The sequence below is a fragment of the Muntiacus reevesi genome, chromosome X (genome assembly GCF_963930625.1).
Source record: "Muntiacus reevesi chromosome X, mMunRee1.1, whole genome shotgun sequence".
NCBI classification, from domain to species: Eukaryota; Metazoa; Chordata; class Mammalia; order Artiodactyla; family Cervidae; genus Muntiacus; species Muntiacus reevesi.
This window is the reverse complement of record NC_089271.1, coordinates 147629259-147655797: the sequence shown is the minus strand read 5'-3', so window position 1 is coordinate 147655797 and position 26539 is coordinate 147629259. Positions and strand designations below refer to the sequence as shown.

Below are 26539 nucleotides of genomic sequence, written 5' to 3'. Positions count from 1 at the left end.
TACGATGCTTGGGAACAGTTTGATCCTTTTGGATCTTACTTTTTAAGATTGGCTCTGTAGGACCAGAGCAGATTTTAGTGCAGAATGAACTTAATTAACTGAAATCTACAATGTCTAAGAAAGCTATAGCTGGAAAAAAAGGACTCCTTAAAATTTTTATTTATGAAAAGTATCTGTTTATTTTTGGCTGTGCCACATCTTTTTAACTGTATGCAGTTTTTCTTGGTTGCAGCCAGTGGGGGCTACTCTCAAATTGCTGTGCTCAGGCTTCTCATTGCAGAGGCTTCTCTTGTCATGGAGCATGGACTCTACATCGTGGTGAGCCCAGTAGTTGTGGCACACGGGCTTGGTTGCACTGGGCATGTGGAATCTACCCTAACCCTTACCCTAAAAATTCTTTGGGAGAGGTAATGTTATACCCTCATTTTGCAAACAAGGAAGTTAAAACTCAGAATGGATGTGTGACTTGCAAAGAGGTCAGACTGGAATCCAGGTGGGGTCTGTCTACCTCCCAAGGCAACACCCTTGACCACACCACATATCCTGGTCTTCACTGCACCTTGGTGCTAACCCAAGGGATGCAGGGCCTAGAGGTAGAAATCCACTGGGGTCCCAGTGGGTGAGATCCGTGGGTCCATGTAGGCGGGTAGAGGGGGGAGGGTACGCTGGCTGCCAGTGCTGCATCTTGTACAGCTGCGCCTGGCAGAGAAAGAGACCGCTTGCACAGGTGCTGCAGAGCAGACAGGCTGTGTGTGCACGCACACACACTCTTCCAGGGAAAAGCCACCCAGACAGAAGACCAGAGAGGGGAGGCCCCAGTGTACACATGACCATGTTCAGGCCCGGGCCCTCTCCCAGGATGGATGCATGGTCATGCCACTGTCACACGGGACCCTTGGGCTACCCCACTACACGCGGCAGCTTGGGTGCTCACGCAGATCAAAGGCTCTCCTGGAGCTGACACGTGACCAGCACACCTCCCAGAGCACCTCCCCTGGTGCTTCTCCCCACCCGCAGCCCCCACTGCCTCTTCAATCCACTCTCCACACTCCAATGCCCCGACCATGGCTGGAGTCTTCCTGGGTTCTCCACAGCTCTCCATCTAACAGCTGGGATCCCACAGGGCTGCATGTGATCTACAGGGTTCTGCAGGTCCTGACCCATCTGCCTCTCCAGCATCACCTCCCATGACTGCCCTGGCCTCCAGTCCACATACCTGCCTGCCCACTTGCTTCAGGCCTTGAAAACGCACTGGGCCATCTCTTCCCTGGGCCCCACCCCGCTCACCCACACCCCTCCTTCAGGTTTCAACTTAAAAAACACTTCCTCTGGGAAGCCTGCCACAGGTTCCAAGGAAGATCAGGTCCCCTGTTCTCGGCTCTCACAGCACTGGTGTTTCTCCTGCGGTTGGCCTCCCTCCCTACATCAGGGGATCGTGTGCCAAGTTCACTGCAGTCCACTCACCTCTACCACCAGACGTGGTAAGGAAAAGTTCATTGCATGAATGGATGAACATAACACATCGATAGAGTGTTAAAACTCAAGGACCTAGACCAAGTGAGGGTCCATTGCAGACCCTGCTCCACAGCACCCCTGGGGCTTCCCTCACAAGTGCATCCTGAGCCAGCATCGTGGCTAGACACAGGTGCAGTCAAACAAGCAGGACAGCTGACCCGGCACACCCTATCCTACCAGCCTGCTGGCTCAACCCCGGTTCCCTGGAGAGCTCACCGGTGCTCACAGCACCTCTTAGGAGCACTCAGCACTCAGTAAGCGGAGCTATCCGAGGCTCAGCCCACAGCGGCTCCTCCTGTCTAGACCCCAGGTCCCCAGGGAAGCTGACCAGACAGTTTGTTTGCCAGGCTCACTCAGGCTACTCTGGGACATTCAGACTTCCTCCTACTCTTCAGGAAGGATTTACCTGCCACTGCCCATCCTTACCCACCCCAGAAGGATTTACCTGTCACTGCCCATCCCTACCCTCCTTAGAAGACTTCCCAGGAGCAGCAGTTACGACTGTATCTGGCTGGAGTGACTCCAGAGATCTCTCCAGTCGGCAGTAAATCTTCACCAAGCCCAGGAGTAATTGCAAGGCGCCTGCTCACGGTGCAAAACTACAACAACACAATGAATGTACATAACTGTCTAGAACATAGGCCACAGTGGGCTCCTGAAATGCTTCCTAGGAACCCAAGAAAAAAAGGGTCTGGGGAGAAGGAGGTTGTAAAAGCAACTTTAAAAAGTTCTGGGGAAAGGTGGAAACTTTGATCTGTTTCCCTGGGGCACCCACATTTTGGAACATTCTTGTTAGGTAGCTAGAGTAGAAAAAACGAGTCCAGATTGGTAGTGGCTAAAAGACAAAGAAGGGAAAAGCCTGCAAAAAATAGAACAAAGGAAGGTCCAAGGACCAGAGTGAGGACCTCAGGTAGAACAAACTGCACTCCTGGCCAGTCCAATTTACATAGGGCAGGCCCAGCGCTAGGACTATCCTACTGCTTCTCCCATGACAGCAGATGAGCTTCTGGATACAAAGAGACCTATGACAGCAGAACTCACACTCACAAGTGAGGCTTTACTTTGATTATGTGTAAAAACCAAAAAGCATCTCTAAAACCAGCTCTCTGAGGTTTCTTTTCTACTTTGGAGTCTCTTGTTGATTGTTAGTTACTAAACAACCACCAGGGTGCTAATGATGCAGTGTGAAGACCTCTCAATTCTGGAAAGATTTCTCACTGATTTGCAGGAAGTGAGGCTGCAGGCAGAATATGCAGCAGTAAAAGGATGGGCCGGGTCCCTTTACCACAGACACTGGAAGTCTAATGACATACGACTGGCAGAAAAACAGACAACTTCTTGTTCTGAGTGATAGCTACACAGATGAATGTAACTGCCGAAAGTCATCAGACATAAAAAACCAAGATCTGTGACTTTTCTTGTATTTCCATTTTTATCGTTCAGTCGCTAAGTACTGTATGACTCTTCTTCAACCCCATGGACTATAAGGTTCATGAGAAAGGCTGCCTCAGGTTTAGAATAGGACTCAGTCACTCAGTTGTGTCTGATTCTTTGCAACCTCATGGACTGTAGCCCACCAGGATCCTCTGGCCATAGCATTTCCCAAGCAAGAATACTGGAGTGAGGTGCCATTTCCTTCTCCATGGGATAGTGCTGACCCAGGGATCAAACCCATGTCTCCTGCTTTGGCAGGTGGGCTCTACCACTGAGAAGCCAGGGAAGCCCTTTATGTAAATTACACCTCCTTAAAAGCAGTAACTATCAGTGACTGTAGACAGTGACTTTTCCCCTAAAACTAACTTCTCATAATCCAGAAGCAATTACTACAAGATTATAAATGTCTGATTTAGAAGCACAAAGGTAATTTTTGCATAATATAATTGGGGCCAAGTGTGCATTCTCCTACTTTGCCCCGACTGATGCCATCTGTCCAGGCACCATAACGGTTGTGCACTGTCTCACTGCGAGGCTCCACCAGGACAGATCTCACCCCCTGGTGCTCAGGACGCCTTGCAGATGATCTCCAAGGCAAACACCTGATTATTCCCTTCAGAATTTCCAGGAAATGAAATACCAGAATGAAAGAGTATGGGCATATCATCAAGACTACAGATGTGCCTTTCAAAATTGCCCAAAGTGGGCTATCATTTTATAAACTAAATGTTCTGTAAAACATTCAAGCAGTGACAATCTTTTCAGAAATTTGGATTCATGAAATGATAAGAGATTTTATCTTTGTTGACTTTAGACAATAACAAAAACACTCAAGATAATTCAGTGTTCTTATGAGCAGATCATTTAAAAAGAAAAAAGAGAAACCTTTTTTTGAATATGGAGCAATCCCAATATGTGAATGAAATCTGGGTTAATTGCAAGATAATTTATAAAAGCTGTACTGTGTGTATTTTCACTTTTTTTTCCATTAATTTTTATTAGCTGGAGGCTAATTACTTTATAATATTGTAGGGTTTTTTGCCATACATTGACATGAATCAGCCATGGCTTTACATGTATTCCCCATCCCGATCCCCACTCCCACCTCCCTCTCCACCCGATCCCTCTGGGTCTTCCCAGTGCACCAGCCCTGAGCACTTGTCTCATGCATCCAACCTGGGCTACAGAACAGACTTTTGGACTCTGTGGGAGAAGGCGAGGGTGGGATGTATTTTCACTTTTGTGTCCCCTGTACTGAGCACAATTCCTAGCGTGATATATGATATGGGCTCAGCACAAAAGACTCAAGATAAAGGGCATTTTCACTTTAGAGGAAGATGTGGAACAGGAGTCCTTTAAATAGCAAAGTGCACTGAAAATGGCAAGTCTGCCAAGTTTATTAAAATTAATGCCTTCCCCTCCACAGCTCTGCCCTTCCTGCTCAGTTCCATCCCAAAGTCAGGCAATGTGGCAGAACCAGGCCAGCACCTGGTGCCGGGGTTCAGACAGCTCAGGGCAGGTGGTCAGAGCCCTCAGGGCAGGTGAGCAGGGTGTCCACATGGAGGTGTGGCTGATGAGGAAGGTGCAGCCCAATCAAGTGGGGTGAGGAAGGAACTTCTAGAAGAGAGGGCTCAGCAGGGAAATTCAGGGCCTCCAGGAGAGGGGGAGGCTGACATCTGAGGCACTGAGGAGGGCACTTGTGCAAGGGAGAGGGTGAGGGTAGAAATAGGGAGACTAGGGAGACAATGGGAAACAGAATGAAGTGTGTGTGTGTGTGTGTGTGTGTGTGTGACAAACATACATTCCTAACTCTGTCACAAACATACATTCCTAACCCTGTGTGTGTCTCTCTCTCTCCAATACATACATTCCCTAACTGTCCTTGGAAAAGGCCAGAAGCAGCAGCACTCCTGCCCATGTACTGGTTTATAAGTGTCATTAAAGGCTGACTCCAGGGCCAAGGTTAGGCAAGGACAAAATGAGCTTGGAAAAGCTTGTTCCACCAGAAAGCAAGGAATCCCTCAAAAAAGAACAGAGACACGTGAAAAAGCACATGGCTGCCAGCCTGAAGCTCCCAAAGCAAAGACAACCTGAACATCCAAAGAAACAACGATACTAATTAATTAAAAATTTGATGATAAACAGGATATTCATAGTCTTAAAGTAACTAGCCACAAAACTGCTATCAATTACAAATGTGAAGTGCATGTGAAAGCTCCATGTTGTGAAACCCGGTAGCCAGCACCTCAATCCTGAGACCAAAGTAAGGCTGTCACAGCGGGCAGAGAGGGACCAGGGTCACCCAGGTGGGAGCAATGAGAAGAGTCAGTGCCAGTTCTGAGAGACTCTAACCAAAAAAAGGAAGCCTTGAACCCCACCACGAGGAAGCTCCAGACAAACCCGACTTGAGGCACACTGCACAAAGCAGTTGGCTTCTGATCTTCCAGAACGTCAACCTCAGGAAAGTTAAGCAAAGGCTGAGGGGCTGCTTCTCACTGAAGGACTCCTGACCCTGACCTAGATTCCTGTGCATCAAGACCATCAACTGGTCCATGGGGACAGTGGGACAGAGTCTGAGGACAAGGTGGCAGTGGTAGGTCAAGGCTAGCTTCCTAGGTTTGACTGTGCTTATCTAAGAGGTGTCCTGTGGTGACAGAGCCTGATCACACTAGCAACTTACTCTTCAAATGGCTCAGGAAGAAATCTTCTGTGTATTACACCAACTTTTCTGTAAGTTTGTGACTGTTCTCAAAATCTTAAAAGAAGGATTTTTAACTTAAAAAAAAAAGGACGGACTTCCCTGGAGGTCCAGTTGTTAAGACTATGTTTCCAATGCAGGGTGCCCGAGTTCAATCTCTGGGCAGGAAACTAGATCCCACATGCTGCACAGTGCAGTCAAAACAAAACAAAAAAATACAAAGGGAGGGAGGTTCAAGAGGGAGGGGCCATATGTATACCTATGACTGATTCATGCTAATGTAGGGCAGAAACCAAGACAATACTGTAATGCAAAAACTCTGCAATTTAAAGTAGCTTAGAAAAAGAGAGATAGAAATGTCCACTTAGGACTTTTTTCAGAAAACTGACCAGACCACTGAACTCAGTGAAACCTAATTGAATGTCCATCTGAAAGAGTTAGACTCTGTCTGTAGTGACCAGGGACACACCACATTGAGTCCCCAAGCCGGCCACCACTCAGTGTCCTCTGAGCTGGTTGAGACTCCTTCTGCACACCCCCACCTACGATGTGCTCCTGAAACTTCCCTGGCTCCATCCCTTCCTGTTCATTGTAAAAGCACAGAACAGCCTTTCAGGTGATCTACTGGAGTCTCTACCTTGGATCTCTGGTCAAGTGAACTTGGAAAGGGCTTGTGTGTGCACTCACGTACATGCCTGTCCCCCAGCTAAGCGGGCACAGAAGCCCTCCCGCCCCAGTGCCCACGGGACCTGGTAGTCAGGGCCTGATGCCCAGGTGTGCAGCTTTCTGTAAGGTGGCTGAGATTCCAGCACCTTCCAGACGACATGTGTCACGCCTCCTTATTCACTCCAGTCTTTAACATCCTCTTGGGTGCACTTGGCATAAGCACTGTCTGGAGAGCTCAAGGACAAGTGCCGCTGCCTCCTGGGGTCCCAACTGTTCCTAGGAGGAATTGCGAAGACTTGGTTTACCTGGTCACCCCAGGCATGGGCTCATCTTCCCAGTCAGACCATTAAGAATTTGAAAGTTAGCTTCTACAAATCAATTTCTTTCCTAAAGATCCACCCTGCACCCCCTTTATGGGTGAGAGGACATGCTCAGAGCACCTACACAGCACCCACTTTACCAGCCAGTTCAGTTGCTCAGTCATGTCCGACTGTGACCCCATGAACTGCAGCATGCCAGGCCTCCTTGTCCATCACGAACTCTTGGAGTTCACCCAAACTCATGTTCATTGAGTCGGTGATGCCATCCAACCATCTTGTCCTCTGTCCTCCCCTTCTCCTCCCGCATTCTATCTTTAAAAGCACCAGGGTCTTTTCACATGAGTCAGTTCTTCACATCAGGTAGCCAAATATTGGTGTTTCAACTTCAACATCAGTCCTTCCAATGAATATTCAGGATTGATTTCCTTTAGAATGGACTGGTTGGATCTCCTCACAGTCCAAGGGACTCTCAAGAGTCTTCTCCAACACCACAATTCAAAAGCATCAAAATTTCGGCACTCAGCTTTCTTCACAGCCCAACTCTCACATTCATACATGACTACTGGGAAAACCATAGCCTTGACTAGATGGACCTTTGTTGACAAAGTAATGTCTCTGCTTTTTAATATGCTGTCTAGGTTGGTCATAACTTTCCTTCCAAGGAGCAAGCGTTTTTTTAAATTTCATGGCTGCAATAACCATCTGCATTGAAACCATCTGCATAAAGTCAGACATTGTTTTCACTGTTTCCCCATCTATTTGCAATAACTGATGGGACCAGATGCCATGATCTTACTTTCCTGAATGATGAGCTTTAAGCCAACATTTTTCTCTCCTCTTTCACTTTCATCAAGAGACTTTTTAGTTCTTCCATTTCTGCCATAAGTGTAGTGTTACCTGCATAGCTGAGATTATTTATATTTCTCCCAGTAATCTTGATTCCAGCTTTTGTTTCTTCCAGCCCAGCATTTCTCATGATGCATTCTGCATATGTTAAATGAGCAGGGTGACAATATACAACCTTGACGTACTTCTTTTCCTATTTGGAACCAGTCCATTGTTCCATGTCCAGTTCTAACTGTTGCTTCCTGACCTGCATACAGGTTTCTCTTTAGTAATTCAGCCCTAAACACACAGATCCAGACAGGATGCCTCACACCCATTATTTCATCTACTGCAAAAACAAACAAACAAACACACCTCTACTTCCTCCATTTCAAAGAGTTGGTTACTGAGCCTCCTGGAGGTTGGGGAGCTGTTCACAAGAAAGTGCTAACAGAGTTGAACCCAGGACTCCCACTGCAGGGCCTTCTGTCTATGCCAAAGCCCCATCCCAGTGCTAAACAAATGTCCCACACAACAGCAGAAGAGGGCTCGCTGAGTGATGCATTAGAAAGAGCAAAGGAGCAATGCACACACTGCATGGAGGAGGAGGAGACAGATGCCCAGCAGAGACTATGGGAAGGCTCACTGTGTAGTGCTCATCTTTACATGCTTCAGTGTAAAACAAAGGCTCTGTGACAAAACACGTGTGCATCTACTCACACCTCTTCTACTGTACAAATGGTGCCCAAAAGCCCAGTGAGAGTACAGAGAAAGCGAGGGAGTCAGGCCTACCTAATACGTGTGTTCATGCATGCATGTGCACACACACACACACATGCACGAATGCTCTGGAGGTGGACAGAGGTGAGGCAGGTGAGCAGGCTCGGGAGACCAGAGACAGGGCAACGACTGCCAGTGCCTCCTGACAGCATGCCAAGAGATGCGGTGCCCACAAAAGGTCCCTGATCTATCAGGAAAGACCCAAGTCTATCGAAGACAATGAATAAGGCACAGGGCGAGGGTGACAAGAAAGGAGGTGAAAGGTTGTTGCTGACCCACAAAAAGACACTGGGATTCTTGGCCTCCAGAAGAGAAGAATTCAATCCGGGGCAAGAGATGAGGCTTGATCTCTCAAGAGTTTTTGTGCAATAGAGTTTTATTAAATATAAAAGAGATAGAGAAAGCTTCTGATATAGACATCAGAAGGGGGCAGAAAGAGTATCCCCTTGCTAGTGTTAGCAATGGAGATATATACCTTTTAATTAGTTATTACAATGAATCAAAAGAATGTCTCAAGTTTGTGAGACCCACTTTCACAATTTACATCTTAGGATAACAAGTTTAGAATTTAACAATAGAAAGATCTTCCAGGCCCATTCCCATAATATACATTCTAAAGTATCAGGATTAGTCAGATTTTCAGGAAGGAGAAACTGTCCTCCAGCCAGATACACTGTTGTTGTATAATCCCTAGAACAGAGTTTAAATGGAATTGTGTAACTGACTAAGACTAAGGAATATAGACAAAAAAAAGTTTGTCCTTTCCTCCTCCTTGAGAATTCCAGATCTGCAATCTCCACTTTGAGAGCCCCAGACCACTTTCTCCCCCTTGGGGACCCTGGACTTTTTATCAGTCTGCCTAGGAATTGACTCTCTCAGCGGTACCTGCTGGCCAGCCTCTTGATGGTGCAGGAAAGAAAAGATGCGGGTGCCAGTGGACCCCGAGACCCTGCAGCAGATCAGTGCACTATGGACAAGGGCTGGCCTCACTGAGTGGTTAGGCCCTGTCCATTCAAGACAACCTCTCCAGACTCCAGGTGGAGGTGATGCTGTCCCCAGTGCCTACCGGGGTCTCAGGAGGTGGAAGAGAGACGGAGTTGTCCTTTCTGCTTCCTGCCCAGACAATGACAAAGGCCAGTTCCCAAAAGTCAGAACAGGGTGGGCAGAATGAGTGCTTGGGCCTCACAGGGTCCTGGTGAAGAGGAATTTACTCCTGACTGGATCCTTCTTGGCTGGTTCTCTTTCTGTGTTGTCTTCACATCAAATTTCACAAGGATGAGGCAGTCCAGGTGCCCACAACATCACTTGTACAGGTGCCAACAACCCTCCTTATTTATTATGGGCAGGGAGACAGGGTGGCTGGTGTGACACTCCCCTGGACCAGAGATGTCCTAGGTTGTGTGTCTTCTACCACCTGAGACCCAGGTGGGCACTGGGGGCAGAGCACCTCCACCTGGGGTGCAGAGAGTGTGTCCTGATTGAACAGGGCCTAACTGTCCAGTGTGGCTTCAGGGCAAATAGGCAAGAGGGGAATTAACACCTTTATAAGCATTTCAGACAACCACTGAGCTCCTTCTGGTTTTTAGTTTCAGATCTTTTTGATATGGTCCATTTTCAGAGTCTGTATTGAATCTGTTACAATATTGCTTCCATTTTATGTTTTGATTTTTTGACTGCAAGGCATGTGGAATTGTTACCAAGTCCAAGTTCGCTCTGCTTGCCTCACCACAGGCCAATAAATCAGAGGGGAGGTGCTGAGGCCTGGAATACAACTTTACCTGGAAAGCCAGCAGACAGAGAAGACAGCAGACTAATATCTCGAAGAAACCATCTTGTCAGGGTCTGGCTAACAGTGTCGTTTATAGAATACAGAGCTGGGGAGGTGAGGAAATAAAGTAAAAAGGCCATTAATCTGGAAAATATCTCCTGGAATGGCCAGTCTTGGGAGGAGATGTGTTACTTTCTCCCTTCCTGTAGCCATCCACGGTGGACAGGTCCTGAACAAAGGCAGAGGGGCAGGGTTTCCTGAAGCAAGTCATTATGTATGGACAATATCTCTGTAGTAAACAAACCAACAGGAAACAAAGGTTAAAGTAAAACATTCAACATGGAGTCAGATTTTGTTCTTCCCTGTAACAATCACCCAGTGTCAGTGTCCATTCCACAATCTTATGGACAAAAAGGTTATGATTATTCTAATTGCTCCACAAGCTGCATCTTTTGGGGAGTGTCCACCACTGGTGCCAGAATTCCAAATGTTGACATTTGTCTTCTTTTGTTGTTCTTTGGAAAGTGTCTATTTCATATGTGCAGATATAAAAATATTTATAATCTAGGTGTTGACAGTTCTGTTTTATTCAGTAAGAATCTTTTACAATTTTAAAACCAGAATGCAACATCTAAAGTTAAGGAATTTAGCACTTTTCCATGTATGGGAAGATGCACCAGCCATCTTACTGAAATCATTCCCTTTGATACACACTTTACTACCTGGGACCAGTATCCTGTCTTCTCCTTCCCAAGTTTCCTCAGGGATTGCCGTGGGGAGTGTCTGCAGTCTGATGGCTGGTAGAGAGCAGGTATTGTCCTTCCCGAGTTTCTTCAGGGCTCACCATGAGAAGTGGCTGCAGCCTGATGGCTTCTGGAGGGAAGGTATTCTCCTTCCTGAGTTTCCTCAGGGCTCACAGTGGGGAGTGGCTGCTGTCTGATGGCTGCTAGAGAGCAGGTATTATTCTCTTTCCTGAGTTTCCTTGGGTCTCACAGTGGGGAGTGGCTGCAGTCTGATGGCTTCTAGAGAGTAAGAGGGGGAACCTGGGTCCCCACTAAGATCATCTCAGCAGAGACAGCAAGCACGTCCTGTGATTCCAGACAAACTTCCAAGGTTCAGGGTTCAGCGTTCAGACTGCAGGATCTACAGCCATCAGCTCAGCCACCATGCTCTGCACTTAGTTGCTATGTAGCCCTGAAACCTACACTGCAGCAGGCCCTCTAAATGTGGCATCCTGTCCAACAAACTTTCGGTCACATCCTCCAAGCCCAACCCAGCCCCAGCTTTGCTGAGAGGGTCTCACTGGGGACCAGGGTTCCCCCTTCTGCTCTCCCACATTCCATACCCGAGTGGGGAGATGGCAGGGGCTGGGGGCAGAGTGCCTCCAAGCAAGTAGGGCACAAGTTCTCCCAACGTCTCTTGTGGTCCTTCCTTGGGAGCACAGTCCTCTGTCACTTCTAGAAGCAGGGAACATGTGTCCCCAGCTCAAGCACTCTCTCTAGGGGACATAGGAAACCCTGAATGACCTGCTTAGCCTGGAAGACTAGCTCCTGGGATGTGACATAAAGTCAGAAAGTAGCTTCTCGGTGGGACTGGCCTTCTCCAGACCTAGCTTGGGGGCAACAACAGTGGGCTAAGGGGCCACAAGCTGGGGCAGCCACACAGTGCCTCTCAACAGCCCTGTGGAGACCATGTGGCCAGAGGGACCATGAGCTTGCAGTCACCCAGAGGCCAGCCTGCAGTCACACAGCAGACACCCTTTGAGAGGTCTCTAACAGGGCAGAATGACCACAAGCCTTCATTCACCCAGCAAACAGCCTCTAAGAGGTCTGTGACAGACCCAAATGACCACGAGGCTACTCTCACCTAGCAAATGGCCTCTGAGAGGTCTGTGACAAACCAGAGTGACCACGAGCCTGCATTCACCCAGTGGACAGACTCTGAAGGTCTGTGACAGGCCAGAGTGACCATGAGCCTGCACTCACCCAGCAGACAGCCTGAGATGTCTGTAACAGACCAGAGTTACCACAAGCATGCATTTGCCTAGCAGTGAATTCTTCTCTGGAGAATTCCATGGACAGAAGAGCATGGTGGTCTATAGTCCATGGGGTTGCAAAGAGTCGGACACAAGTGAGCGTGCACACGTGAGACAGAAATGAACTCACAGACAGAACAGACTTGCGTTCTCTGGGGTGGAGGGGGTGGTGGAGGGATAGGGTGGGAGGTTGGGATGAGCAGATATAGCTTTTATAAACAGAGCTTTTATAAACAAGGCCCTGCTGTACAGCAGAGAACTATATTCAGTATCCAATGATAAACCATGAAAGAATATTTTTAAAAAGAATATATATATGTGTATAAGTGTATCCCTGAGCTGTGCAGCAGAAATTAGCACATTGTAATAGCAAGGAGAGATAAGAAAGCATTCCTCTCAAGCCACGATGGCTCAGATGGTAAAGATCTGCCTGCAATGCAGGAGACATGGGTTCGATTCCTGGGTTGGGAAGAAAGCATTCCTCAGCGATCAATGCAAATAAATAGAGGAAAACAACAAAATGGGAAAGACTAGAGATCTCATCAAGAAAATTAGAGATACCAAGGGAACATTTCATCCAAAGATGGGTTCAATAAAGGACAAAAATGGTACGACCTAATAGAAGCAGAAGATATTAAGAAGAGGTGGCAACAATACACAGAAGAACTGTACAAAAAAGATCTTCACGACCCAGATAATCACGATGGTGTGATCACTCACCTAGAGCCAGACATCCTGGAATGTGAAGTCAGGTAGGCCTTAGAAAGCATCACTATGAACAAAGCTAGTGGAGATGATGGAATTCACCAGTTGAGCTATTTCAAATCCTGAAAGATGATGCTGTGAAAGTGCTGCACTCAAGATGCTAGTAAATTTGGAAAACTCAGCAGTGGCCATAGGACTGGAAAAGGTCAGTTTTCATTCCAATCCCAAAGAAAGGCAATGACAAAGAATACTCAAGCTACCGCACAATTGCACTCATCTCACATGCTAGTAAAGTAATGCTCAAAATTCTCCAAGCCAGGCTTCATCAATATGTGAACTGTGAACTTCCAGATGTTCAAGCTGGTTTTAGAAAAGGCAGAGGAACCAGAGATCAAATTGCCAACATCTGCTGGATCATCAAAAAAGCAAGAGAGTTCCAGAAAAACATCTATTTCTGCTTTATTGACCATGCCAAAGCCTTTGACTGTGTGGATCACAATAAACTATGGAAAATTCTGAAAGAGATGGGAATACCAGACCACCTGACCCACCTCTTGAGAAACCTATATGCGGGTCAGGAAGCAACAGTTAGAACTGGACATGGACCAACAGATTGGTTCCAATTAGGAAAAGGAGTACGACAAGGCTGTATATTGTCACCCTGATTATTTAACTTATATGCAGAGTACATCATGAGAAATGCTGGGCTGGAAGAAGCACAAGCTGGAATCAAGATTGCCAGGAGAAATATCAATAACCTCAGATATGCAGATGACACCACCCTTATGGCATAAAGTGAAGAGGAACTAAAAAGCCTCTTGATGAAAGTGAAAGAGGAGAGTGAAAAAGTTGACTTAAAGCTCAACATTCAGAAAACTAAGATCATGGCATCTGGTTCCATCACTTCATGGCAAATAGATGAGGAGACAGTGGAAGCAGTGTCAGACTTTACTTTGGGGGGCTCCAAAATCACTGCAGATGGTGACTGCAGCCATGAAATTAAAAGATGCTTGCTCCTCGGAAGGAAAGTTATGACCAACCTAGATAGCATATTAAAAAGCAGAGACATTACTTTGCTAACAAAGGTCCGTCTAGTCAAGGCTATGGTTTTTCCAGTGGTCATGTATGGATGTGAAAGTTGGGCTGTGAAGAAAGCTGAGTGCCGAAATTTTGATGCTTTTGAATTGTGGTGTTGGAGAAAACTCTTGAGAGTCCCTTGGACTGCAAGAAGATCCAACCAGTCCATCCTAAAGGAGATCAGTCCTGGGTGTTCATTGGAAGGACTGATGCTGAAGCTGAAATTCCAATACTTTGGCCACCTGATGTGAAGAGTTGACTCATTGGAAAAGACCCTGATGCTGGGAGGGACTGGGGGCAGGAGGGGAAGGGAATGACCGAGGATGAGACGGCTGGATGGCATCACCAACTCGATGGACATGAGTTTGAGTAAACTCCGGGAGTTGGTGAGGACAGGGAGGCCTGGCATGCTACGATTCATGGGGTCACAAAGAGTCGGACACTACTGAGCAACTGAACTGAACTGACTGCCCTCAGGTCATGGTGACCCAGATGGTGTCACATCCCTGGTTTCGAGCATGAGCTGGTTTCGATCCCAAGACTGAAGGGTCTCGGGGAAGATGAAGCCTGGAGCATGTAGCAGGAAACGTGACCCCACGATGGACGTGGGGAGCCTCCTGCTCTCTGCATGAGCACCCAATCTCCAGATGCAGGCGGGCCCTACTGCAGAGAAACCAAGCCTACGTCACACAAGAACTGGTGGAACCTCTGGGCGGGAATAGGTTTGCAACGTCCCCTGGCCACTATATGTCTGCTAGACTGGGTTCCTACCTCCAGCCTCCATCCTTAAGGTCACCCCACCTACAGATGACAGCACCCTCTGCAGAGTGGTGTTCAAAAAAACTGGGATGTGTCCTGGGGACACTGGGTAAGGGGGAAGGAGAAGAGACCCAAGTCTTGTGTGTTTCTTCTGGCACATTCCACTCTAGCTGACAATCCATGAACAGAGTTTTCCATGAGACTCAATGCCTGAGGACCAGAGTGGGGCAGGAAGCAATGCTGTTTCCTCAGGGCCGTCTTCCAGAACAACTTTAAAACTAGTGCTGTTGGACTCTTCATATTCACAAGGCCTGTGGGACTATAAATGACACATCCCATCCAGTCATGTCCCAAGGTAAATCATCAGACAGGAATTCAAACAGGGCCACCTTTCAAGAAGACAATTTCAAGAGGTAAACTGAAGTAACACTGTACAATATCGAAAAGCACCAGAAAAATTCCTCCAGCTCACTATGTATTCAGTTCAATCGCTCAGTCGTGTCCTACTCTTTGCAATCACATGGACTGCAGCACACCACTGTGTATTAAATCCAAACAAATCAAAAGTCCCATGAAAAATCCCCTCCCACATGTCAGAACAGTGAAGCCACTCAGTCATGTCTGACTCTTTGCAACCCCATGGACTGTATCCTACCAGGTTCCTCCATCCATAGGATTTTTCGGGAAAGGGTACTGGAGTGGGTTGCCATTTCCTTCTCCAGGGGATCTTCCAGACCCAGGGATCAAACTCAGGTCTTCTGCGTTGCAGACAGACGCTTTACCATCTGAGCCACCAGGGAGGCCCAGGTGGCCATTCAGCCACCATCTAAAATATCTACAGAGAATATGGGCTGCAGAGGATGGAGGCAAAAGGGAATACTCCTATACTCTTAGTGAGGGTGTAAATTGGTGCAGGAACTATCAAAAACAGCAAGGAGGTTCCTTATCAGCTAAACATCCAGAAAACACATGGCCCGACAATCCCAGGTCTGGACTCAGATTCATAAAAAAATCAGAATTCACAGTGACCCATGCACCCTTGTTTTCAGGGAAGCTCCACTGACAATGGCCCAACTTGAATTGTTGCTGGCCAAAAACTTGGCTTTCTCTGCCCAGTGAAGCCAAATAAAAAATACAGAGACAGAGTTTGAAGGAAATATGAAGGTGGTTTTTATTCTCAAGCCAGCGGAAACAAGTAGACAGTAGGGTCATGCCTCAAGGACTGTGTCCCCCACACCACCCAAAAAGAGTCTAGGGGTTACATAAGGCAAGGGTTCACAGTCAGAAGTCAGTGATGAGGAACAAAGGGGATAGGATCTTGATTTCTTTCTCATCCATTTTTTCAAAGATAGTCATAGGCTTAAGTCAGTAACCTAGTAACTGACTCTGGCAGTTGGAGTGGCTCTGCGGCCTTCTTTCTGATATGTAAGTACAAGGAGAAGGGTGTTGTAAGGGTAAACACCAGATAGGGGATATATTTAGCATAGGGTCCAAGGAAAAAATGTTAATCATAGCTCCTGCAAAGTTAGGGGGCAGAGAAGCAAACTTAGTTACAAACATTCAGATCCAGGAGCAGTTAAAGTAAAAAAAAAAAAAAAAAAGAAAACTAGGAATGTTCAGGCCTGCTCACTGTTCTCTTTATCCCCTTTGTCCTCAAAAAAGGGAAAGAATACAAAAACTAATTCCTCTTTTTTTCCTTTGCATGCATTCTCAGTCGCTTCAGTCATGTCCAACACTTTGTGACCCCATGGACTGTAGCCTGCCAGACTCCTCTGTCCGTGAGAGTCTCCAGGCAAGAAGACTGGAGTGGGTTGCCTTCCCCTTCTCCAGAGGATCTTCCCCACTCAGGGACTGAACCAGTGTCTCCTGCATTGGCAGGCAGATTCTTTACCAGCTAAGCCACCAGAGAAGTCCCCCCATTTTTTCCTTCTCCCTGCAACAAATTCAACCAAGTGATCCATCGACAGGAAAATGAAGACAGAATGGTGCACCTCTATACTGCAAAACTATCCAGCCCTGAATCAGAATGGAATAATGCAAGTGACAACAGCGTGGATGGATAGAGTGATTACCATGCTAAGGAGAGGAAGGCCGAGAGAGAAAGACAAATATCACAAGGTATCACTGACAGGTATCTTCTTGAAATTGATGCAAATGTAGGATATTATGCAGTAGAAACAGATTCACAAACTTAGAAAACCAACTTCTGATTATTCAAAAAAAGTTAGGGATGTGGGATAAATTAAGTGTTTGCAAAGGATAAACAGACATTAATATACATCAAACAGAGAATCAGGGGGAAAAAAAACTGTTGAACAGCAAAGGGCAGCATACTGGAGACACTGTAAACCTCTATCTGAGGAAAACGAACCCCCCAAAAATTGATAAACGTCTGTGTATCACTGAATCAGGCTCCCATGCTCCTGAAACAAACACAGTATAGGAAATCAACCCTACTCCAAATTTAAACAGCAAGGAATGCACAGAAAAAGAAAGAAAAAGTGGAACATGAAGAAATCCTGACGCCTTGTGGCCATTTTTTGTAACAGCAACTCTCCAGCTGTGTTCAGTTCAGTTTGGATGCTGTCGTGTCTCTTTGAGACCCCGTGGACTGCAGCACGCCAGGCTTCCCTGTCCATCACCAACTCCTGGAGCTTGCTCAAACTCATGTCCACTGAGTCAGTGATGCCATCCAACCATCTAATCCTCTGTCGTGCCCTTCTCCTCCGGCCTTCCATCTTTCCAAGCACTTAATATTCACAAGTTACATGGGGCTGTAAGTAAAAAACAACTGCCCTCCAGAAGTCTCCCAGCGATGGTCAACGAACTAGAATTCAAAACTTGGCAGAGGATCATAGAATCAAGTTCAACAGGTACCTTTAACTCACATCCTTTAAGAAAAAAAAATCACATGAAATGATGTCAGCATCGCTAAATATTGGGGAAATGCCTGTCAACCCTGCAAAGAGGTGTCAACTCAAGCCAGTCAGAATGGTCACTGTCAAACCCTCAAGTGCTGTAGATGCTGTGGACAAACAGGAACTCTGCTCTTCTGATGTTGGGAATATAAGTTGGAGACAGCCCCTCTGGAGAAAAGTGTGTGGGTTCTTTGGACAATGAAAACGAAAATGAAATTTAAAAAGTCCCCAACACCATACATAAAAATACACTCCAAAGAGAAAGATCTACATGGGAAGATGGGGACTATGACATTCTTGGGGAAAATATATGCAGGACACACTTTGACATTCATCACAGGAAATTCACTTGGGCTCCAGGTCTTAGAATAATGAAACATAATTCAAAAGTAACAAAACAGGACCTAATTAATCTCAAAGCATTTGCACAGAAGAGGAAACACTAAACAAAAAAAATAGATGACTCTCAGCATGGGAAAATATATTTTCAATTGAACATACCCACAAGGAATTCATGTCCAAAACGTAGAAAGGGTTTGTGCAGCTCAAAGTCAAAGAAACAAACAAAGCAACCCAAGAAGTCAAGGGGCCCAAGATGGAAATGGATATGTCTTCCAAGAAGGCATACAGATTCCCATAAGGCACATGACAAGATGCTCATCATCTTGAATTCTTAGAGACAGGACAACCAGAAGTCCCTGGGTTGGGAAGATCTCCTGGAGGAGCACACAGCAACCCACTCCAGTATTCTTGCCTGGAGAATCCCATGGAGAGAGGAGTCTGGCGGGCTACAGTCCATGGGGACACAGAGTCAGACACAACTGAAGCGACTTAGCACACACTTATCAATCAGAAGCCCAATTTGGTATAATGCCACCAACAGCATCATGGATGGACAGACTGATCATGATACTAAGCACAGGAGGTCAAAGAGAGAAAGACAAATGTCATGAAGTATCATTCACAATTATACTGTAGAGATTAATGCCAATGAAGTATCTTACCCAGTTACAAACATTCACAAACTTAAAAAACCAGCTTATGATTATCAAAAAGATGTTAGGGTTGAGGGATAAATTAAGAGTTTGCTAAGGAAATGGCAACCCACTCCAGTATTCTTGCCTGGAAAATTCCATGAACAGAGGAGCCTGGTAGGCTACAGTCCATGGGGTCACAAAAAGTCAGACAAGACTGAGCAACTTTACTAATAACATATACATATTGGGGCATGCTTAGTCGCTCAGTCATGTCCAACTCTGAGATGCCATGGTCTGTAGCCCACCAGGCTCCTCTGTCCATGGGATTCTCCAGGCAAGAATACTGGAGTGGGTTGTCATTCCCTTCTCCAGGGGATCATCATGACCCAGTGATCAAACCACAGTCTCTTGCATTGCAGGCAGATTCTTTACTGACTGAGCTACAAGGGAAGTCCCTATTATCCTTAGAAGGATCATTATCCTTTTTATGGCAACTCTGATAATCCTGAACACACATTTCACCTTAGCTAGCACAATACCCATTGTGTTGTTAGTGTTTAAGGGCTACACTGTCACTTGGGGAAAATGAAAAGATTCTGGAGATGAATGGTGAGGACATTTTTACTACAATTTGAATGCAGTTAATGCTATACAAGTGCATACTTAAAACGACTCAAATGATAAATGTTTTATGTTGTTAATCACAATGAAAAAATAATACATGTTACAACATGGAAAAGCACTGAAAATATCCTCAGTGAAAGAGACCATTCAGAAAAAGCCACCCAGATCATACTCATCTTGTACACTTTAAATCCATGAAGGTTTTTAACATGAGGGAAAGCCTCAGTGGTGGTCCCAGGAAAAGAAACCTAGATTACATGAAAAAATATATTTGCACAAAGCTCAGGCAGCTGGTGGAAGCTGAAGTGGTCCCATGGATAGGATTACAATGTGGAAACCATAATTATCCTCCATTTTGGAGTCAAAAAGTGACAGTTTTGGATAAAACACACAGCAGTATTTGGTGTGAATGTAGAAAACTTTGTACTGCTATTTAAAGTTGAAACATTTGAAATTTACTACACAGTAAATTACTTTTCAATACAACCATGTAAGTCACGTGCCAGAAAATCAGAGATGACATCAAACATTGCTGTAAGAGGCCAAGACTTAAGCAGATCAGGGAGGAGCCAAGATGGTGGAGGAATAGGACGGGGAGACCACTTTCTCCCCTACAAATTCACCGAAAGAACATTTAAACACTGAGCAAACGTCACAAAACAACTTCTGACCGCTAGCAGAAGACATCAGGTGCCCATAAAAGCAGCCCATCATCTTCGAAAGGAGGTAGGACAAAATATAAAAGATAAAAATAGAGACAAAAGAGCTAGGGACGGAGATCCGTCCCGGGAAGGGAGTCATAATAGAGAAAGTTTCCAAACACCAGGAAACCCTCTCACTGGCGGGTCTGGGGGAAGTTTTCAAATCTCGGAGGGCAACCTAAGTGGGAGGAAAAATAAATAAAACCCACAGATTACATGCCTAAAAGCATCTCCCAGCAGAAAAGTACCCTAGATGCCCACATCCACCACCAGCAAGAGGGGGCAGAACGGAGAGGAGCAGGCGGCATTGCTTAGGGTAAGGACCAGGCCCGAATGCCCTGAGGGCAATCGGAGGGAGCTAACATGAGATAGCAACCTAAACTGTGGGATAGCAAGAGAGAGAGAGAAAATTAACCGGCCGGAACACACTGCCGGCCGTTCGCAGAACAAAGCAACTGAGCAGTTCCAGAGAAGAGCTAGCCGGCAGCCGACCGGCCCATCTCCCGCCAGAGGCAGGAGGCGGGGGGGAGGGGAAAGGGGCAAACTCAGCCCCAGAGACGGCATCCCTACCAAACTGCAAACAGGCTCCCAGTTTCTAACCAAAAACTTCCTGAGATTCTGGATGGTCGACATCTGCTGGGAGGGTTGCAGCTAGAGGCCAGCTCCCGAGAATAGACACAAGGCACACGCACCCAATCAGCACGCATGGAAACCGTGGAGGGGAGAAGGTGCACCACAGCCGGGGAGAGTGCGCCCGTCAAGCTCCTGGCTGCCTTCGCTGCTCGGGCCGGGGAAGGCACAAAACACAGGCCCAACCGAGTCAGCACTTTTGTGGAATACCCAAAAACTGAAACCGCACGCACGCAACACAGGGCCCACTCCAAATAGAGCAGCTGGGAGCCTGAGCAGTGTAGACGAAGAAAGCACACACCCGTGAGCAGGGGCAAACCCAGTGTGGCCGGAACACTGTGAGTGCTCCCCACACACACCAGTGATATCTGTCTGCAGTGCCCCTCCCTCCCCGCAGCACCATTGAACAAGCGAACCTAAACAAGAGACCACCTCCGCCCGCCTGTGTCAGGGCAGAAATTAGACACTGAAGAGACCTGCAAACAGAAGCCAAATAAACAAAGGGAACCGCTTCAGAAGGGACCAGTGCAACAGATTAAAATCCCTGTAGGTAACACCGACTACACCGGAAGTGGCCTATAGACATCGAGAAGTGTAAGCTGGAATGAGGAGCTATCTGAAACTGAACTGAACTGACACTGACCGAAACAGCTCCAGAGAAATTCCTAGATATATTTTTACTTTTTTTTTTAATTAAAAAATTTTTTTTATTTTGTCTTTTATTTTCTTTTAAAATTCCCTATCACTCCCCCATTACTCCTTAACTTTCATTTTCATTTTCATATATTTTTACTATTTTTTTTAATTAGGAAAAAATATTTTTGTTTTATTTTTTCTCTTATTTTCTTTTAAAGTCCCCTATTACTCCTCTATTACTCCTTAATTTTCATTTTCATTTCACTATAACGGTGCCAAAAAAAAAGAGAAGCCCTATTTTTAAATGCAACTTCATATATATTTCTAAATTTGTTTTTGTTTTTAATATTGCATTTTTAAGTGTCTAACTTATACTCTAGATTTTTAATCTTTGTTTTTCAGTATTTGGTATCAATTTTGGACACTTAAGAATCCAATATTCAGTACCCATTTTTATTCAGAAGTGTGTTGATTACTCTCTCCCACTTTTGACTCTCCATTTTCTACCTCAGAACACCTCTATTTCCTCCCTTCCCCTTCTCTTCCCAATCCAGTTCTGTGAATCTCTGTGGGTGTATGAGATACGGAGAACATTTTGGGAACAGAGAACTGTGTATATCTGTCTCTCTCCTCTTGAGTACCCCTTTTTCTCCTCCTGCTCATCTCTATCTCCCTTTTCCCTCTCCTCTTCTTCATGTAACTCTGTGAACCTCTCTGGGTGTCCCTCACGGGGGAGAATCTTTTCACCATTAACCTAGAAGTTTTATTATCAGTGCTGTATATTTGGAAAAGTCTTGACACTACTGGAAGAATAAAACTGAAATTCAGAGGCTGGAAGAATAAAACTGAAATCCAGAGGCAGGAGACTTAAACCCAAAACTGATAACACCAGAAAACTCCTGACTACACGGAACATTAAGTAATAAGAGACCATCCAAAAGCCTCCATACCTACACTGAAACCAACCACCACCCAAGAGCCAATAAGTTCCAGAACAAGACATACCATGCAAATTCTCCAGCAACGCAGGAACATAGACCTGAGAGTCAACATACAACTGTCCAAAGTCACACCTAACACATACACCCATCCCAAAACTCATTACTGGACACTCCATTGCACTCCAGAGAGAAGAAATCCAGTTCCAAGCACCAGAACACCGACGCAAGCTTCCCTAACCAGGAAACCTTGACAAGCCAATCGTCCAACCCCATCCATTCCACAATAAAAAGGAACCACAAACCACAAGAATACAGAAAGCCCACTCCAGACACAGAAATCTAAACAAGATGAAAAGGCAGAGAAATAACCAACAGGTAAAGGAACATGAAAAATGCCCACCAAGTCAAACAAAAAAGGAGGAGATAGGGAATCTACCTGAAAAAGAATTTAGAATAATGATAATAAAAATGATCCAAAATCTTGAAAACAAAATGGAGTTACAGATAAATAATCTGGAGACAAAGATTGAGAAGATACAAGAAATGTTTAATAAGGACCTAGAAGAAATAAAAAAGAGTCAATTAAAAATGAGTAATGCAAAAAAAAAAAATGAGTAATGCAATAAATGAGATCAAAAACACTCTGGAGGGAATGAAGAGTAGAATAACGGAGACAGAAGATAGGATAAGTGGCATGGAATATAGAATGGTGGAAATAAATGAAGCAGAGAGGAAAAAAGAAAAAAAGAATCAAAAGAAATGAGGACAACCTCAAGGACCTCTGGGACAATGTGAAACGTCCCAACATTCGAATCATAGGAGTCCCAGAAGAAGACAGAAAGAAAGGCCATGAGAAAATACTCGAGGAGATAATAGTGGAAAACTTCCCTAAAATGGGGAAGGAAATAGCCACCCAAGTCCAAGAAACCCAGAGAGTCCCAAACAGGATAAACCCAAGGCGAAACACCCCAAGACACATATTAATCAAATTAACAAAGATCAAACACAAAGAACAAATATTAAAAGCAGAAAGGGAGAAACAACAAATAACACACAAAGGGATTCCTATAAGGATAACAGCTGATCTACCAATAGCAACCCTTCAGGCCAGAAGGGAATGGCAGGACATACTTAGAGGAATGAAAGAGAATAACTGACAACCCAGATTACTGTACCCAGCAATGATCTCATTCAGATATGAAGGAGAATTCAAAAACTTTACAGACAAGCAAAAGCTGAGACAATTCAGCACCACCAAACCAGTTCTTCAACAAATGCTAAAGGATCTTCTCTAGACAGGAAACACAGAAATGTTGTATAAACGTGAACCCAAAACAACAAAGTAAATGGCAACAGGACCATACCAATCAATAATTACCTTAAATGTAAATGGGTTGAATGCTCCAAACAAAACACAAGGACTGGCTGAATGGATACAAAAACAAGACCCCTATATATGCTGTCTACAAGAGACCCACCTCAAAACAAGGGACACCTACAGACTAAAAGTGAAGGGCTGGAAGAAATATTTCATCCAAACGGAGACCAAAAGAAAGCAGGAGTCGCAATACTCATATCAGATAAAATAGACTTTCAAATAAATGCTGTGAAAAGAGACAAAGAAGGACACTACATAATGATCAAAGCATCAATCCAAGAAGAAGATATAACAATTATAAATATATATGCACCCAACATAGGAACACTGCAATATGTAAGGCAAACGCTAATGAGTATGAAAGAGGAAATTAATAGTAACACGATAATAGTGGGAGACTTTAATACCCCACTCACAACTATGGATAGATCAACTAAACAGAAAATTAACAAGGAAACACAAACTTTAAATGACACAATGAACCAGCTAGACCTAATTGATATCTATAGGACATTTCACCCCAAAACAATCAACTTCACCTTTTTCTCAAGTGCACACGGAACCTTCTTCAGAATAGATTATATCCTGGGCCATAAATCTCGTCTTGGAAAATTCAAAAAAATTGAAATCATTCCAGTCATCTTTTCTGACCACAGTGCAGTAAGATTAGATCTCAATTACAGGAAAAAAATTATTAAAAATTCAAACATACGGAGGCTAAATAACACGCTTCTGAATAACCAACAAATCATAGAAGAAATCAAAAAAGAAATCAAAATATGCATAGAACTGAATGAAAATGAAAACACAACAACCCAAAACCTACGGGACACTGTAAATGCAGTGCTAAGGGGAAGGTTCATAGCATTACAGGCTTACAGCAAGAAACAAGAAAAAAGTCAAATAAATAACCTAACTCTACACCTAAAGCAATTAGAGAAAGAAGAAATGAAGAACCCCAGGGTTAGTAGAAGGAAAGAAATCTTAAAACTTAGGGCAGAAATAAATGCAAAAGAAACTAAAGAGACCATAGCAAAAATCAACAAAGCTAAAAGCTGGTTTTTTGAAAAAATAAACAAAATTGACAAACCATTAGCAAGACTCATTAAGAAACAAAGAGAGAAGAACCAAATTAACAAAATTAGAAATGAAAAGGGTGAGATCACAACAGACAACACTGAAATACAAAGGATCATAAGAGACTACTACCAGCAGCTCTATGCCAATAAAATGGACAACTTGGATGAAATGGACAAATTCTTAGAAAGGTATAACTTTCCAAAACTGAACCAGGAAGAAATAGAAGATCTTAACAGAACCATCACAAGCAAGGAAATCGAAACTGTAATCAGAAATCTTCCAGTAAACAAAAGCCCAGGACCAGATGGCTTCACAGCTGAATTCTACCAAAAATTTAGAGAAGAGCTAACACCTATCTTACTCAAACTCTTCCAGAAAGTTGCAGAAGAAGGTAAACTTCCAAACTCATTCTATGAGGCCACCATCACCCTAATTCCAAAACCAGACAAAGATGCCACAAAAAAAGAAAACTACAGGCCAATATCACTGATGAACATAGATGCAAAAATCCTTAACAAAATTCTAGCAAACAGAATCCAACAACATATTAAAAAAAAATCATACACCATGACCAAGTGGGCTTTATCCCAGGAATGCAAGGATTCTTTAATATCCGCAAATCAATCAACGTAATACACCACATTAACAAATTGAAAGATAAAAACCATATGATTATCTCAACAGATGCAGAGAAAGCCTTTGACAAAATTCAACACTCATTTATGATTAAAACTCACCAGAAAGCAGAAATAGAAGGAACATACCTCTTCAACATAATAAAAGCTATATATGACAAACCCACAGCAAGGATTACCCTCAATGGTGAAAAACTGAAAGCATTTCCCCTGAAATCAGGAACAAGACAAGGGTGCCCACTCTCACCACTACTATTCAACATAGTTTTGGAAGTTTTGGCTACAGCAATCAGAGCAGAAAAAGAAGTAAAAGGAATCCAGATAGGAAAAGAAGAAGTGAAACTCTCGCTGTTTGCAGATGACATGATCCTCTACATAGAAAACCCTAAAGCCTCTTCCAGAAAATTACTAGAGCTAATCAACGAATATAGTCAAGCTGCAGGATGTAAAATTAACACACAGAAATCCCTTGCATTCCTATACACTAACAATGAGAAAACAGAAAGAGAAATTAAGGAAACAATACCTTTCACCATTGCAACAAAAAGAATAAAATACTTAGGAGTATATCTGCCTAAAGAAACAAGAGACCTATACATAGAAAACTATAAAACACTGATGAAAGAAAGAGGACACAACAGATGGAGAAACATACCGTGTTCATGGATTGGAAGAATCAATATTGTCAAAATGGCTATACTACCCAAAGCAATCTACAGATTCAATGCAATCCCTATCAAGCTACCAACGGTATTTTTCACAGAACTAGGACAAATAATTTCACAATTTGTATGGAAATACAAAAAACTTCGAATAGCCAAAGTAGTCTTGAGAAAGAAGAATGGATCTGGAGGAATCAACCTGCCTGACTTCAGGCTCTACTACAAAGCCACAGTCATCAAGACATTGTGGTACTGGCACAAAGACAGAAATATAGATCAATGGAACAGAATAGAAAGCCCAGAGATAAATCCACGAACCTACAGACACCTTATCTTTGACAAAGGAGGCAAGGATATCCAATGGAAAAAAGACAATCTCTTTAACAAGTGGTGCTGGGAAAACTGGTCAACCACTTGTAAAAGAATGAAACTACAACACTTTCTAACACCATACACAAAAATAAACTCAAAATGGATTAAAGATTTAAATGTAAGAGCAGAAACTATGAAACTCCTAGAGGAGAACATAGGCAAAACACTCTCCGACATAAATCACAGCAAGATCTTCTATGACACACCTCCAAGAATATTGGAAATAAAAGCAAAAATAAACAAATGGGACCTAATGAAACTTAAAAGCTTTTGCACAGCAAAGGAAACTATAAGCAAGGTGAAAAGACAGCCCTCAGATTGGGAGAAAATAATAGCAAATGAGGAAACAGACAAAGGATTAATCTCAAAAATATACAAGCAACTCCTGAAGCTCAATTCCAGA

General features: G+C 44.4%; 1 protein-coding gene across 1 annotated transcript in view; it reads right to left on the bottom strand.

Annotated features, from left to right (window-relative positions):
• The window catches only part of LOC136154762 (PAX-interacting protein 1-like), an 85757-nt gene that overhangs the window by 33710 nt on the left and 25508 nt on the right, over positions 1-26539 (bottom strand). Inside the window, 1 exon segment of the mRNA XM_065916918.1 lies at positions 572-699. Coding sequence (XP_065772990.1) covers positions 572-699 — 128 coding nt within the window.